General features: G+C 38.1%; 1 protein-coding gene across 30 annotated transcripts in view; it reads right to left on the bottom strand.

Moving 5' to 3' along the window:
• Positions 1-12,560, bottom strand: part of LOC101153990 (transducin-like enhancer protein 4) — a 154,881-nt gene that overhangs the window by 111,194 nt on the left and 31,127 nt on the right. For 22 of the 30 annotated variants that reach the window (XM_063696477.1, XM_063696479.1, XM_031014593.3 and 19 more), the window contains one exon: positions 2,564-2,626. The exons of the other annotated variants lie outside the window; for them this stretch is intronic. In XM_063696477.1, coding sequence (XP_063552547.1) covers positions 2,564-2,626 — 63 coding nt within the window. The remainder of the gene's footprint in view (positions 1-2,563; positions 2,627-12,560) is intronic. 30 annotated transcript variants of the gene reach the window in all.

The raw sequence follows: 12,560 nt of genomic DNA, 5'->3' as shown, positions 1-12,560 counted from the left end.
TGCTCACAGCCATGCAAGAGTGATTTTCCATGCCTCTGAAGAGACAGGAAATAGAATTCATCTTCCTCTAATAACCTGCTCCTCCCCTCCCTCCAGATTATGGTCCATCTGGCTTCAGGGCAGAAGCAAGGAGTCCAGTGCTCACAGAATGCACAGAAGAAGAAACAAGGTGGACGACGTTCAGATAAAAAACATCAGAGATGCCCTGATTTGAAGGAAACAAACATGTTTGTGTCTCACACAATAAAAGATACACACATACCTTAGGAAACTAGAAAAAGATGAGTAAATTAAATCCAAAGTAAGCAAAAGAAAATATATACACAGAACTAGCATTTAGAAAACCATGGCATGGATCACGGGTGTCCAATCTTTTGGCTTCCCCGGGCCACACTGGAAGAAGAAATCACACACACATCCAATTTTATGTGGGCTACACATAAAATACACTAACGATAACTGATGAGCTTAAAAAAAATTGCAAAGAAAAATCTCATAATGTTTTAAGAAAGTTTACAAATTTGTGTTAGGCCACTTTCAAAGCTATCCTGGGCCACATGTGGCCCACAGGCCCTGGGGTTGCACAAGCTTGGCATAAATCATTATACGTGAGTCAAGGATTTCAACCAAGAAATGTCAAAGTATTTGGGAAATAAATAGTTAAGTGGTATGACAACAGTTAAGTATGACACCTTTCCTCCTAGACTAGAGCAAATGAGTTGTCAGTATCTCCCCATGGCTTTCACCTACAGGTACAACTTCCTTAGACAATTAATTTCAGTCCAGTCTTGCTCAGCACCACTACCATTATACATTCTGTTCCCACTGGGCCTGCTCACACAAACAACATAATTCATGTGGGAAAACAACTCATTGGCAAATCAGCTTCATCAACATCCCCAAGACAACCTTCTACTTCTGAACATAACCCACAGATCCTGCAGAAATTTGATGAGACCAAAGCCGTACCAGCAATCATATACAGGGCCCAAAGTCTACAGAGGCCCAAAGTCTAATACCACCCCAGGGATAATTCGAACTTTTCCCTGTCACCTTAGAACATGACACCCCAGCCTGGTTACAGCTCTGTGGGTCACACATTCTTCCCATTCTCCATCTCCATAAAGCAGAGCTGCTTAAAGTAAAAAATACACACTAGTCTGGATCAGGCAGGGGGCAGTCAGGTTTCCAAAAGAAATGCAAATACACCCCTTGACTCTCATTCACCAAGCCATCTAATCTAGTCATAAGCAAATCCTAAGTAAAAACAGGCAAACGGGGACATGACTGGTGGTAGGCTTTGTGGTCACAGCTAAAGGAGGAGAAAAGACAACATACCCTTTGTTTATCAAGACCCAAAAGAGCATGTGAATTCAGAGTGTCAACAACATTTGTGAATATGAGTGCCCCCTCCCCAGTATATACCTATGAAGGGTACCCATAGTTACTCAAGTCTAACCCAGTTCAGACCAAAGAAAAAAATCATATATAGCAATCTGCATATCTATAATACACATGCAGGCTCAAATACTGGCCACATAACATCGGCACATGCCCGCTGGCAAACAGGTGAATGAACCTCTCTCCTGAAAAGCAGTGACACAACGCACTTATAGAACAACTGAAAGGGTAGGAAGAAAAGTGCCTCTGTGCCTTCTCAGCCCACAGCGCAAAGTATTGCGGCTACAAGACATGCAGATATTTCATTAGCTCCTTCCTTCTTAGAGTGGATCTTACCTGAGCAAATGAAGGCATTCAGTAATCCAGAAGCAAAAAATTATCTTTTTCCAGTATTCTCCCTTCAACTTTGTAACTACCAAAAGTAAGCAGAGAGAGAAAAAAAAGCCACAAGGAAGCCAACAAGCACTAGAAATGCATCGCTTTATTCCAACCTGTGCCTGTTTGCTGATGGCATGCACTTCCCCCGTAGGTGAGCAAGAGAACTAGTGAGCCGCATGCCAGGCCTTAGCAATGTGCTAAGCCTACCACCACCAAAGCCTAATTTTGAGAAAAGTGGCACTCAGAGAAACGAGTTCAATGAGTTCATCTTGCAGGTCTTTTCCCAAAAGCACAATAATATAAAGACTTAATCAGGAAACAAGAAGTAAATGTTTAAAAGTAGCTAGCCAAAAGCTTCATTAGTTTGTTTACTACAAAAAGTCTTTCCATTTGATATGTCTTCTGCCAATTCTTAATGCCCAATGACAATAGTACAGAGTAAGCTCCTGTTTTCCTGGCAATTTTTCAATCTACCCTATTAGGTACCATTATGACAAACAAGCATAATTCTGAGCAACACTACAAAGATACCAAAATATTTTAACAACTGAATTTTGCTTAGCCCAACTAGAAAATATTCCATTATGTAAACACATTTAAATTATATCCCACAGAAAGTTACTAAGGTATACAAGTTGGAGTGAGAACACTGTTTCTTAGAAATGAAAATAAAATACAAACACCAAGAGACTGGCAAGGCCAGAGAGTCAGTTCTACAATCCCTTTTCTGCAAAACCACTAAAATGGCAACTTCTAGTCCAGTGCCTAAAATCAACTACCTTACCTCTTGGGACAGGAAAGGAATGACTTGTGCACAGATAGCATTCAGCCTCTTGACAATCTCTGCCTGCAAAAAATAAGGGAAAGGAAAGCAATAAAGAGAACAGTCAGCTGGTTACAGATTCCCGAAATATTAACAGGATGATATTAAAACATACTTTACAATTTGGCTGGCATATTTCCTAAGGAAGAGGAAAACCATCTCATCAGTAAGCCCATTAAAAGGAAGCAGTGACAACAGTGCCACATTAACAGCACAATTTATTAACCAGCATTCATCTTAAAAAGTTAACCTTCAAGCATCAGGGCAATATAAAATGGAATTTAATTTCCATGACTGGAAATCAGTTTTCAACAGCCTTCACCAGGACCCTTGCTCATACTAATGTTTTCCATAAAACCTGCAGTCTTCTAAGTCTTAAGAATTTAGATAAGTAAAGATACATTCTTTCCTACATCTCAACTCCATCAATTAGCAAATCATTGGATTTCTATATTTGTGGCCTTTGCTTTAAAAACATTGGTGCTGTGATTTTAAACTCAAGACCCTAAACTTCTGAAACAGCAGCACCCAAACAACCCAAAAAAGTTGGCTAATTCAGATTCTTACAGATTCTTGGAGAACAAAATGTTTTCTTCAACCATAAAAATTTCCAAATGTGTCCTACCAAGGTTTTCAGTGTGCAGAGGTTGAGATATGCTAAAATCTTATTGCACTTAGCAGAAAGCAATCTGTATGTATCTGGAAACTATCCTTGGGAACTTTTTTTTTTTTTTTTTTTTTTTTTTTTTACTGTGGATATGCAAAAGTCCCAACAATGTCAAAGAACAGTCTATTCTCTAATAATTTTTATAAGTACAGACATTTTAAACCAATAAGATGCTACAGTAAGTTAAAAGAAAAACCACCACTACATGTTTTCTTTAAAAAGTTACCCACAGTTTTACCAATGTTTATCTTAATTTGTATTTTTCAGATGGTGCCCTGTATATTTTGTGATGTATAAATACACAGTTTTTTTAAATACACGTACATACAAAATAGTTTATATTTTAATGATGGAATGGAGGAAAGAGAGCTAAGAAGAATTGAAAGGCAGAAAATGTAAAGCAATTACTATCCCTAAGACATTCTTAAATTCCATCCAGGGTCAGTTCCTCATTTTATGAGAGGCCCAAAATGCCTTTTCTTGCCAAGTCATTACCAGAATGACAGTGACACTCTACTTGTGCAATCTAGGCTTCCTTCTTTCATCAGCAACCCTTCTAACTGTGTAGCTATGCAATCTTTTAAATGCCAGCACCTTAAAAACTTTACCAGCCAAAAGAAAACACAAATTCACCATGAAGTTTCAAACCTAAGCTTTCCATTCCAGCCTGCATTCCTAACAGTATGGACAAAAACCCAGCACCAATAAGCGGCAGTGAATAAGGACCCAACTGTGCTGACCTGATTTAATTTACTGCACTGGCCCCATAGAGCATTTAGCCATCCTTTAAGAATGCTTAAGCCACCATGAAGAGCTGCAATGGGAATCACCAAACCACTCTCCACCTGGACGAACATACCACAGTGGTTATGGGGTGAAATTCCAGGGTGAGCTAAGAAAATAGAGTAGCATTCACCAGGCTGAAAGTACAGCATCTCAAAGGCATTTGGTTGTTAAGCTTTTTGCAGGGAGAGGTGGAGGGGGAGAGAATAAAAGATAATGAGACACTTTGGGGCAGACCAAACTGATGATTCTAATGCTTAGAACCATCTGCCAAGCATATTTTCCTCATTATGTTGTTTACATAAATAAAATAGTCCCTTGCTAGGAGGGCTGAAAAATGTGTGGGCACATAAGAAAACTGAGTTCTTTAGTTCGCCTACATAATCTAGGCAATAAAAACTACTCTAAGGAAACTTATTCATCTGGTGAAATAAAATTTTGGACCTAGGCTGTATTAAGTCTGAGCAACTATTTTTTTAAAAAATTCTACATTTTCTTAAAAATAAATGTAAAAAGGAGAAGAGTCTTTTTACTCAATCACGTAGGTTAACACACACACAACAGAAACGGGAGGGCAGAAACCTTCCAAACTTTCGTTAAAGATCTCCTTTTGTTTAAAAGACTTCTTAATTTCTTTAAGTTGTCATGCCAATGGATTTTCATGGTCAGGCTAATTGGCAGTGGGGGGGTGGGGTGTGTGTGTGATTTCATAAAATTAAGCAGGTCATTCTTCACTTTGAAATCTGAAGTTGCCTCGGAAACACTGCTGCTCCCATGGTCATCTAATTTTGCCTCTTTTGTCCCACAGGACCCAGCTTTAGGGAGGCATCATTTATTTACAGGCCTTTCCACTGGGCTTTAGCGATCAGCCAATAACACTGTGGACACACACTTCTAATGGCCTATGTTTTGAAACTGAGTCTAATATAATGGCGTGGGGCCCAAACTCCTTTTCCAGCACAGCCATTAAAGGATGTAGGTTATTGCTGTTGTCACCATTGATATTTGTCATTGTAATGTAATTAGGGCCCTAAAATGATGCATTACAGCCCTTGGCACAGCTTCTATTAAAATCTTTTCTTCTGCTCACTGAACTGCGACCTGCTTTCTGATGAATAACAGACAGACAGCTTTAGGGTAAGGAGCAGATTCATCAAAGAAGTATTTTTCAGCTTTGGGGAAAGAAGGAAAAAAAGGCAACCTAGGAGGAAAAGCAATAGGGGAGGAAAAGCCACAACACACATTTGAATTTCATCTGACCACTTGAAATTCTGATTGCATCTGATGAATCTTGCTTAGACAATATATCCCCAGTCTTTGAATCACATGGTTAATCAGGGCTCTAATCTGCTATCCATCAGGCTACGCCAGTACTGTTAGCTTCCAATCAAATTTATAGGTGATGTGGGTCATGCATCCCTGAGCAAGTACATTCACAGATAGCCCATTTAAACAGGCAGGGATTCTGAAATATTGCTGTTAGGGTTACTAGATATTATAATGGTATTTGATGCTTTATGGACACTGCTAAACTATTGCCTTCAGATGCCCATGATATTCTAAAATAGCATTAACAGCCCCAATAAAAGGACAATTGTTCATGTCAAAATGTAACAAAAAGATCATACTGGCAGCCACACTTTGTCAAACACATTAACAATTTTTGACAATTCCATTCTATCTTCCCTATCAAGATACTCATTTAAAAAACAATAAAAGTTGCAGATGTATTTTCCTACCCTCAACTCACTCCCATTCAACTTCCTCTCTCTCAAAATTACCCACCTTTACACCATTCTCCAACAAAAAAATAAATAAAATAAAAATGATCACCATCCCTGCTAAAGAAAACCTTGGTTTGGATAAAATATCTCAGAAAAACGTAAAGACAAAAAAGGCATTCTATGAAAATCCCTTGGCTACGCACATGTTGACATGTGACTGTCAACAGGCTAACTCTACAGTACTGATGGACAGTGGCCTAGGAGCATGACCAGGTAGTAACGAAACAGGAAAACACAGAAAAGAATCTTTTATCCTTTATTTCTTCATACTCCAACACTCAAGAATCATTGGAAAATTTATCATCTATCTTACATCATGGGAAAGTGATGTCATGTGTTGAAAAGAAAGCTGTAACTCAATCACTGGGTTAAAAAGTAACAAATACTAACGCACACAATACCAAATACATATTTCCTTTATCACATAACAAATTTTACTAATCATTTAAAAGACAAAAACTTAGTTAACCCTATACCTGAATTTAACTACATTCCCTGAAATAGACCTGATACAATAAAAATCTGATTTTTATTTAGATCATTTCAGCCTATATGCTTTCCTTAAAAAGACACAAATTTTATTTTAAAAACATAATAAACTTGAGTGAAAGTACCAATAGCTTTATTTTAGTAATCAAATGGATATATCAAAAGCAATTGTTAATTTTAAGAACTGTTTGATGGGTCTGTCTCTCATCAAAATAGGAACAACATTACTACATATGTATTGTTGAAATAAAATAGAATAACAAAGCGTTATTAGGAAACCATTTCAGCAGCTAACTTAAAGCAATTACAGTTTTAGGAAACATTCCTGAAGAATAACTTTTTACCATTCGTTTTCTGTACAGCAGTTTCTTGCCAACATTTTTTTAAAGATGAATCTATTTATTTTATTGAATGTTTACCAAGAACATACATTCATCCACTTTAATATCAACATTTTTTTAAAAGGTGACAAAGAAGTCCTACTTACCCTACCTGAAATACTTTTTGGAATAAACACAAATAAATCTTGCAACCTTATCACTTCACTTCACCACTAGAGAACAAAGACCGCAATTCCTTAAAATTTCAATCAGAAAATATCTTGATTTGTTCCAAATTTTCTAAAGAAACTGTACAACTTCTGAAACTGATCTTGCCTGACCCTAGATTAAAAAGTCAGAGGACTAATGAGAAATTCCAACTTAAAATCCAGACTAAATATAAGGAAAAATTTTCAAGTAGTACTATTTCTCTAAACTGACAACTCCATTTTTACCTTATCAAAAATCAATTTTACAAAAGTGTTAATAACATGTAACACATAAAACTAATCTTAGCTATTAACTCCTATTCAACATAATGTTGGAAGTTCTGGCCAGGGCAAACAGGCAAGAGAAAGAAATAAAGGGTGTTCAATTAGGTAAAGTCAAATTGTCTCTGTTTGCAGATGACATGATTGTATATTTAGAAAACCCCATCGTCTCAGCCCAAAATCTCCTTAAGCTGATAAGCAACTTCAGCAAAGTCCCAGAATTGGAAAAAACTACTTTAAAGTTCATATGGAACCAAAAAAAAAGCCCGCATTGCCAAGACAATCCTAAGCAAAAAGAACAAAGCTGGAGGCACCATGCTACCTGATTTCAAACTATACTACAAGGCTACAGTAACCAAAACAGCATGGTACTGGTACCAAAACAGAGATATAGACCAATGGAACAGCACAGAGGCCTCAGAAATAACACCACACACCTATAACCAACCATCTGACCTTTGACAAACCTGACAAAAACAAGAAATGGGGAAAGGATTCCCTATTTAATAAATGGTGCTGGGAAAACTGGCTAGCCATAAGTAGAAAGCTGAAACCGGATCCCTTCCTTACACCTTACACAAAAATTAATTCAAGATGGATGAAAGACTTAAGTGTAAGACCTAACACCATAAAAACCTCAGAAGAAAACCTAGGCAATACCATTCAGAACACTGGCATGGGCAAAGACTTCATGACTAAAACACCAAAAGCAATGGCAACAGAAGCCAAAATTGACAAATGGGATCTAATTAAACTAAAGAGCTTCTACACGGCAAAAGAAACTACCATCAGAGTGAACAGGCAACCTACAGAATGGGAGAAAATTTTTGCAATCTACCCACCTGACAAAAGGCTAATATCCAGAATCTACAAAGAACTTAAACAAATTTACAAGAAAAAAACAAACAAACCCCATCAAAAAGTGGGCAAAGGATATAAACAGACACTTCGCAAAAGAAGACATTTATGCAGTCAACAGACATATGAAAAAACGCTCATCACTGGTCATCAGAGAAATGCAAATCAAAACCACAATGAGATACCATCTCACAACAGTTAGAGTGGGGATCATTAAAAAGTCAGGAAACAACAGATGCTGGAGACAATGTGGAGAAATAGGAAGGCTTTTACACTGTGTGGGAGTGTAAATTAGTTCAACCATTGTGGAGGACAGTGTGGCGAGTCCTCAAGGATCTAGAACTAGAAATACCACTTGACCCAGTGATCCCATTACTGGGTATATACCCAAAGGATTATAAATCATGCTACTATAAAGACACATACACACATATGTTTACTGCAGCACTATTCACAGTAGCAAAGACTTGGGACCAATCCAAATGTCCATCAATGATAGACTGGATTAAGAAAATGTGGTACATATACACCATGGAATACTATGCAGCCATAAAAAAGGACGAGTTCATGTCCTTTGCGGAGACATGGTGGAAGCTGGAAATCATCATTCTAAGCAAACTATCACAAGGACAGAAAACCAGACACCGCATGTTCTCACTCATAGGTGGGAACTGAACAATGAGAACATATGGACACAGGGCAGGGAACATTACACATCAGGGCCTGTTGGGGAGTGGGGGGCTGGGGGAGGGATAGCATTAGGAGAAATACCTAATGTAAATGACGAGTTGATGGTTGCAGCAAACCACATGGCATATATATACCTATGTAACAAACCTGCACGTTGTGCACATGCACCCTAGAACTTAAAAAGTATTAAAACACATACACACACACACACACACACACACACACACACACACTCTTAGGTATTCTTAAAAAAAAAAAAAAAAAAAAAAAAAAAAAAGCCTGACTGGAATAAAGGTTAAAGATTTAGACCAAAGGTATTGTCAGTATAGCTAGCAAGTTGGTAAACCACATGCATAAGCTTTATTTCAGTTCAAGTGCTTGTTTAAAAAAAAAAAAAAAAAACCCTACTACTACTTAATAAAGCAATAAAACAAAGTTGATAACATTATAAGAATCGAATTAGTAGGCCATCTATCAGCTTCCTAAAGGACTGATTAAAACTAAGACTTGCTGTTTTTAAAAGCTCTGCCCATCCTACTTACTCCAGTGAGAAAAGGATACTGTCTATAACAGAGTAGTTAATTTGTATCCTCTTAAACAATGTGAAAGTGTCAATATTGAATCTCTTTTTCACAACCCCCATACCTCCCTTCCACTGCTTCCCCCAGGGAGTTTAACCAAAGCAATGATTCTACTAATGATGATACCACAAGCAATGTCAACTTGGTTTGTGTTTTGAACTCATATTTATGCTATTTTACTGCATGTTAAGTGTGCTTTAAAGTACCCAATGTGCGGCTCAGTTAACTGGATATTCTCAAGTGTCCCATTTATTTGTCCTAACAAGATACATGGGGCTACTGTTTGTGGTGCTCATGTGGGAATAAGCAGAACAAAGTCCTTCTTGAAGAGAATCACGGTATACCCACATTTCATGGGACTATTCCAATCTATCCCCAGAGCTCAAGCTATATTTTACTGAAGCATTTTTACAATGGTTAAGGAAAAAAAAGAGCACCCTCTTTTTCCTCCTACCATGTGAGCTCTCTAGAGGTATATCTTTAAGAGAAATCCTAGATAGGTGCCTAATCGCCTACATGCATATTCTGGGCTCTAGTTATTGTGTTTAAATACTGCTCCAATGTTAACAGTGATCGAGAGAGATAAATTATCAAGGTTGAGAATGACGATCATTGTGCCAGACATCCAGTTACTTGTACAAGGTCAAATCATTTCAGTTCTGAAGTCTAGAAAACACTGTAACCAATGTTACCACGGTTATACTCAGTTCCACCAGAGGGGAGAGGCAGGGAAAATAGAAAGGAAGGATGGGAGGGAAAAGTGGGATGTCAGAAGGAGTAGGGAAAGAAAATTACTTTCTCTAGAGAGCTTACTTTCAGCCTGCACAGAACAAGGTGGAACCGGTCAGAGAACCTGATTACTCTGATAACTAAGACATCCAAGTTCTACCAATAGCTCTTTCCTCAGCCAGTGTGTCAGAGCAAGCCTTGCCAGCTGCCTGCTTTACATTTTATTTCTCTTCTCTCTCCCTCCCCTCCTCCTTTTCTTCCTCCTCCTCCTCTCTCTCACACACCTTCCTCTTTCCTACTGACATAAATAAATGTATGGTTGTCTTTGAATGCTGATTTACAATTAAGCTTTTCCATACTTAGCCACCGTAGAGGGAAGAAAATACTCCTTGTTCCCAGAGTAAATGCAGATTATTCATCTTGATTTTTCCCAACATATATGTATGATCAAAATGATGTGAGAAATACCTAAAGACAAAGGAATTTTGGATACAGGAATAAAACAAAACAAAACAGACTAATCGTCCTTACTCAGTTCTCATCAAGGATGCCTATCTTCAGGGAAACAAGCCACCTTTTATACAGAGAGCCATGCTCTATTTTTTGGTCTTTCCTCTCAGGCGAGGCTAAAGCTTCCTTGTCTGTTTACTTCTTTTCTCTGTTTTTCAGGAAATCTCCATCTATCCTGCATTTCCCAGTATTTTCTTTCCTCTTCTTCCAATTCTAGCATATGGCCTCTAGTGGTTTCTTCTCCCTCCTCCCAATTATATAAAATTCCAATTCTTTGAAGCTGTCATTACCAAAACATCCTTACAATCCCTTTGATTGTTTTCTCACTATGAGTAGCCGCTCTTATCAAAACCCAAGTTTTGGCCTTTTCCTGTTTACTGAGCTACCGCTCTGCCATTACACTTCCACCACACTTCCAGGTGCAGGCACAGTCAGCAAGTGAATAAATGGGCCCTGGCCTGGCTAGAGCAGAGGGCATATCAAGGAACGAGGACACAGTCCCTCTTCCTAGTATTTGCACTTGCTGTTCCCTCTACCTGGAACCACCTTCCCCAGATCTTCCCATGGCTCATCTCCACCCATCATTTAAGTCTCAGCCCACAGGACACTCCCTCTGATGCTTTCATTTACCATCCTCAATTACTCGTCCTCCTCCCACTCTCTGGCCATTATAGTTTTGTCTTCTCGTGACAGCATTTGTAATCATCTGAAATTATCTCATATATATTTTTGTTTACATGGACTAGACTAGTGCTTCTCAAACTGTAATGCACATACTAATCACCTGGAAATGTTAAAATCCAAATTGGAAAAGGGCCTCAGAGTCTATACTTCCAACAAATTTTAAGGTGATGCTGAAAATGCTGGTCCACAGACCAGACCCCTAGTAGTAAGGTTCTAGAGAATGTAGGCTCCATGGCAGATAGCTTTGTCTTATAGCCCCAGTGGCTGGTATGTTAAAGACACTCAATACGCTTTTGTTGAATAAATAGAAGAAACTACAGTTTAGGTGGTTAGAATCTCATGAATTCTTTTGCAGCCATGCTAAAATTGTTTGGGAATACAGGCATACAGAAGAGATACTGTGGGTTCAGTTGCAGACCACAACAATAAAGTGAATGCTACAATAAAGCGAGTCACACAAATTTTTTGGTTTCCCAGTACATGTGTGTACTACAATATAGTACAAACATAAAAGTTATGTTTGTACTATACTTTAAGTGTGAAGTAGCATTATGTCTTAAAAAAAACACATACAATACACCATAATTTAAAAATACTTTATTGCTAGAAAATGTTAACCATCATCTGAGCTTTCAGTGAGCCATGATCTTTTTGCTGACAAGAGGGTTTTGGCTCAATACTGATGGCTAATCAGGGTGGTGGTTGCTGAAAGTTGGAGGGCTATGACATTTTCTCAAAAACAGACAATAATTAAGCTTGTTAGCACTGGGTGTCTTTTCCTTCCCAAAGAACTTCTCTGTAGTATGTGATGCTGTTTGACAGCATTTTACTCACAGAATTTCTTTGAAATTTCAGAGGAGCCAATCCTCTCAAACTCTGCCACTGCTTTATCAACTAAGTTGATGTAATATTCAAACTCTTTGTGGTCATTTCAACAGTGTTCACAGCATCTTCACCAGAAGTATATTCCATCTCAAGAAACTACTTTCTTTGCTCATCCATAAGCAGCAACTCCTCATCCATTCAAGTTTTATCATGAGATTGCAGCAATTCAGTCACATCTTCAAGGTCCACCCCCAAAGAACATCCTCAGGGTCTTGAACCCCTCCAAAGGCATTCATGAGGGTTGGAATCAACTTCTTCCAAATTCTTATTAATGTTGGTATTTTGACCTCCTCCCATGAACCACAAATGTTCTTAACGGCATCTAGAATGGCTAATCCTTTCCAGAAGGTTTTCAATTTACCTTACTCAGATTCACCAGAAGAATCATCATCTATGGCAGCTACAGCCTTACAAAATGTATTTCTTAAATAGTAAATCTTAAAAGTTGAAATTACTCCTTGATCCATGGCCTACAGAATTATTAGCC

The sequence above is a fragment of the Gorilla gorilla genome, chromosome 13 (assembly GCF_029281585.2).
Source record: "Gorilla gorilla gorilla isolate KB3781 chromosome 13, NHGRI_mGorGor1-v2.1_pri, whole genome shotgun sequence".
NCBI classification, from domain to species: domain Eukaryota; kingdom Metazoa; phylum Chordata; class Mammalia; order Primates; family Hominidae; genus Gorilla; species Gorilla gorilla.
Note: the sequence above shows the minus strand (reverse complement) of the source record. Positions and strands in the feature narration are given on the sequence as shown.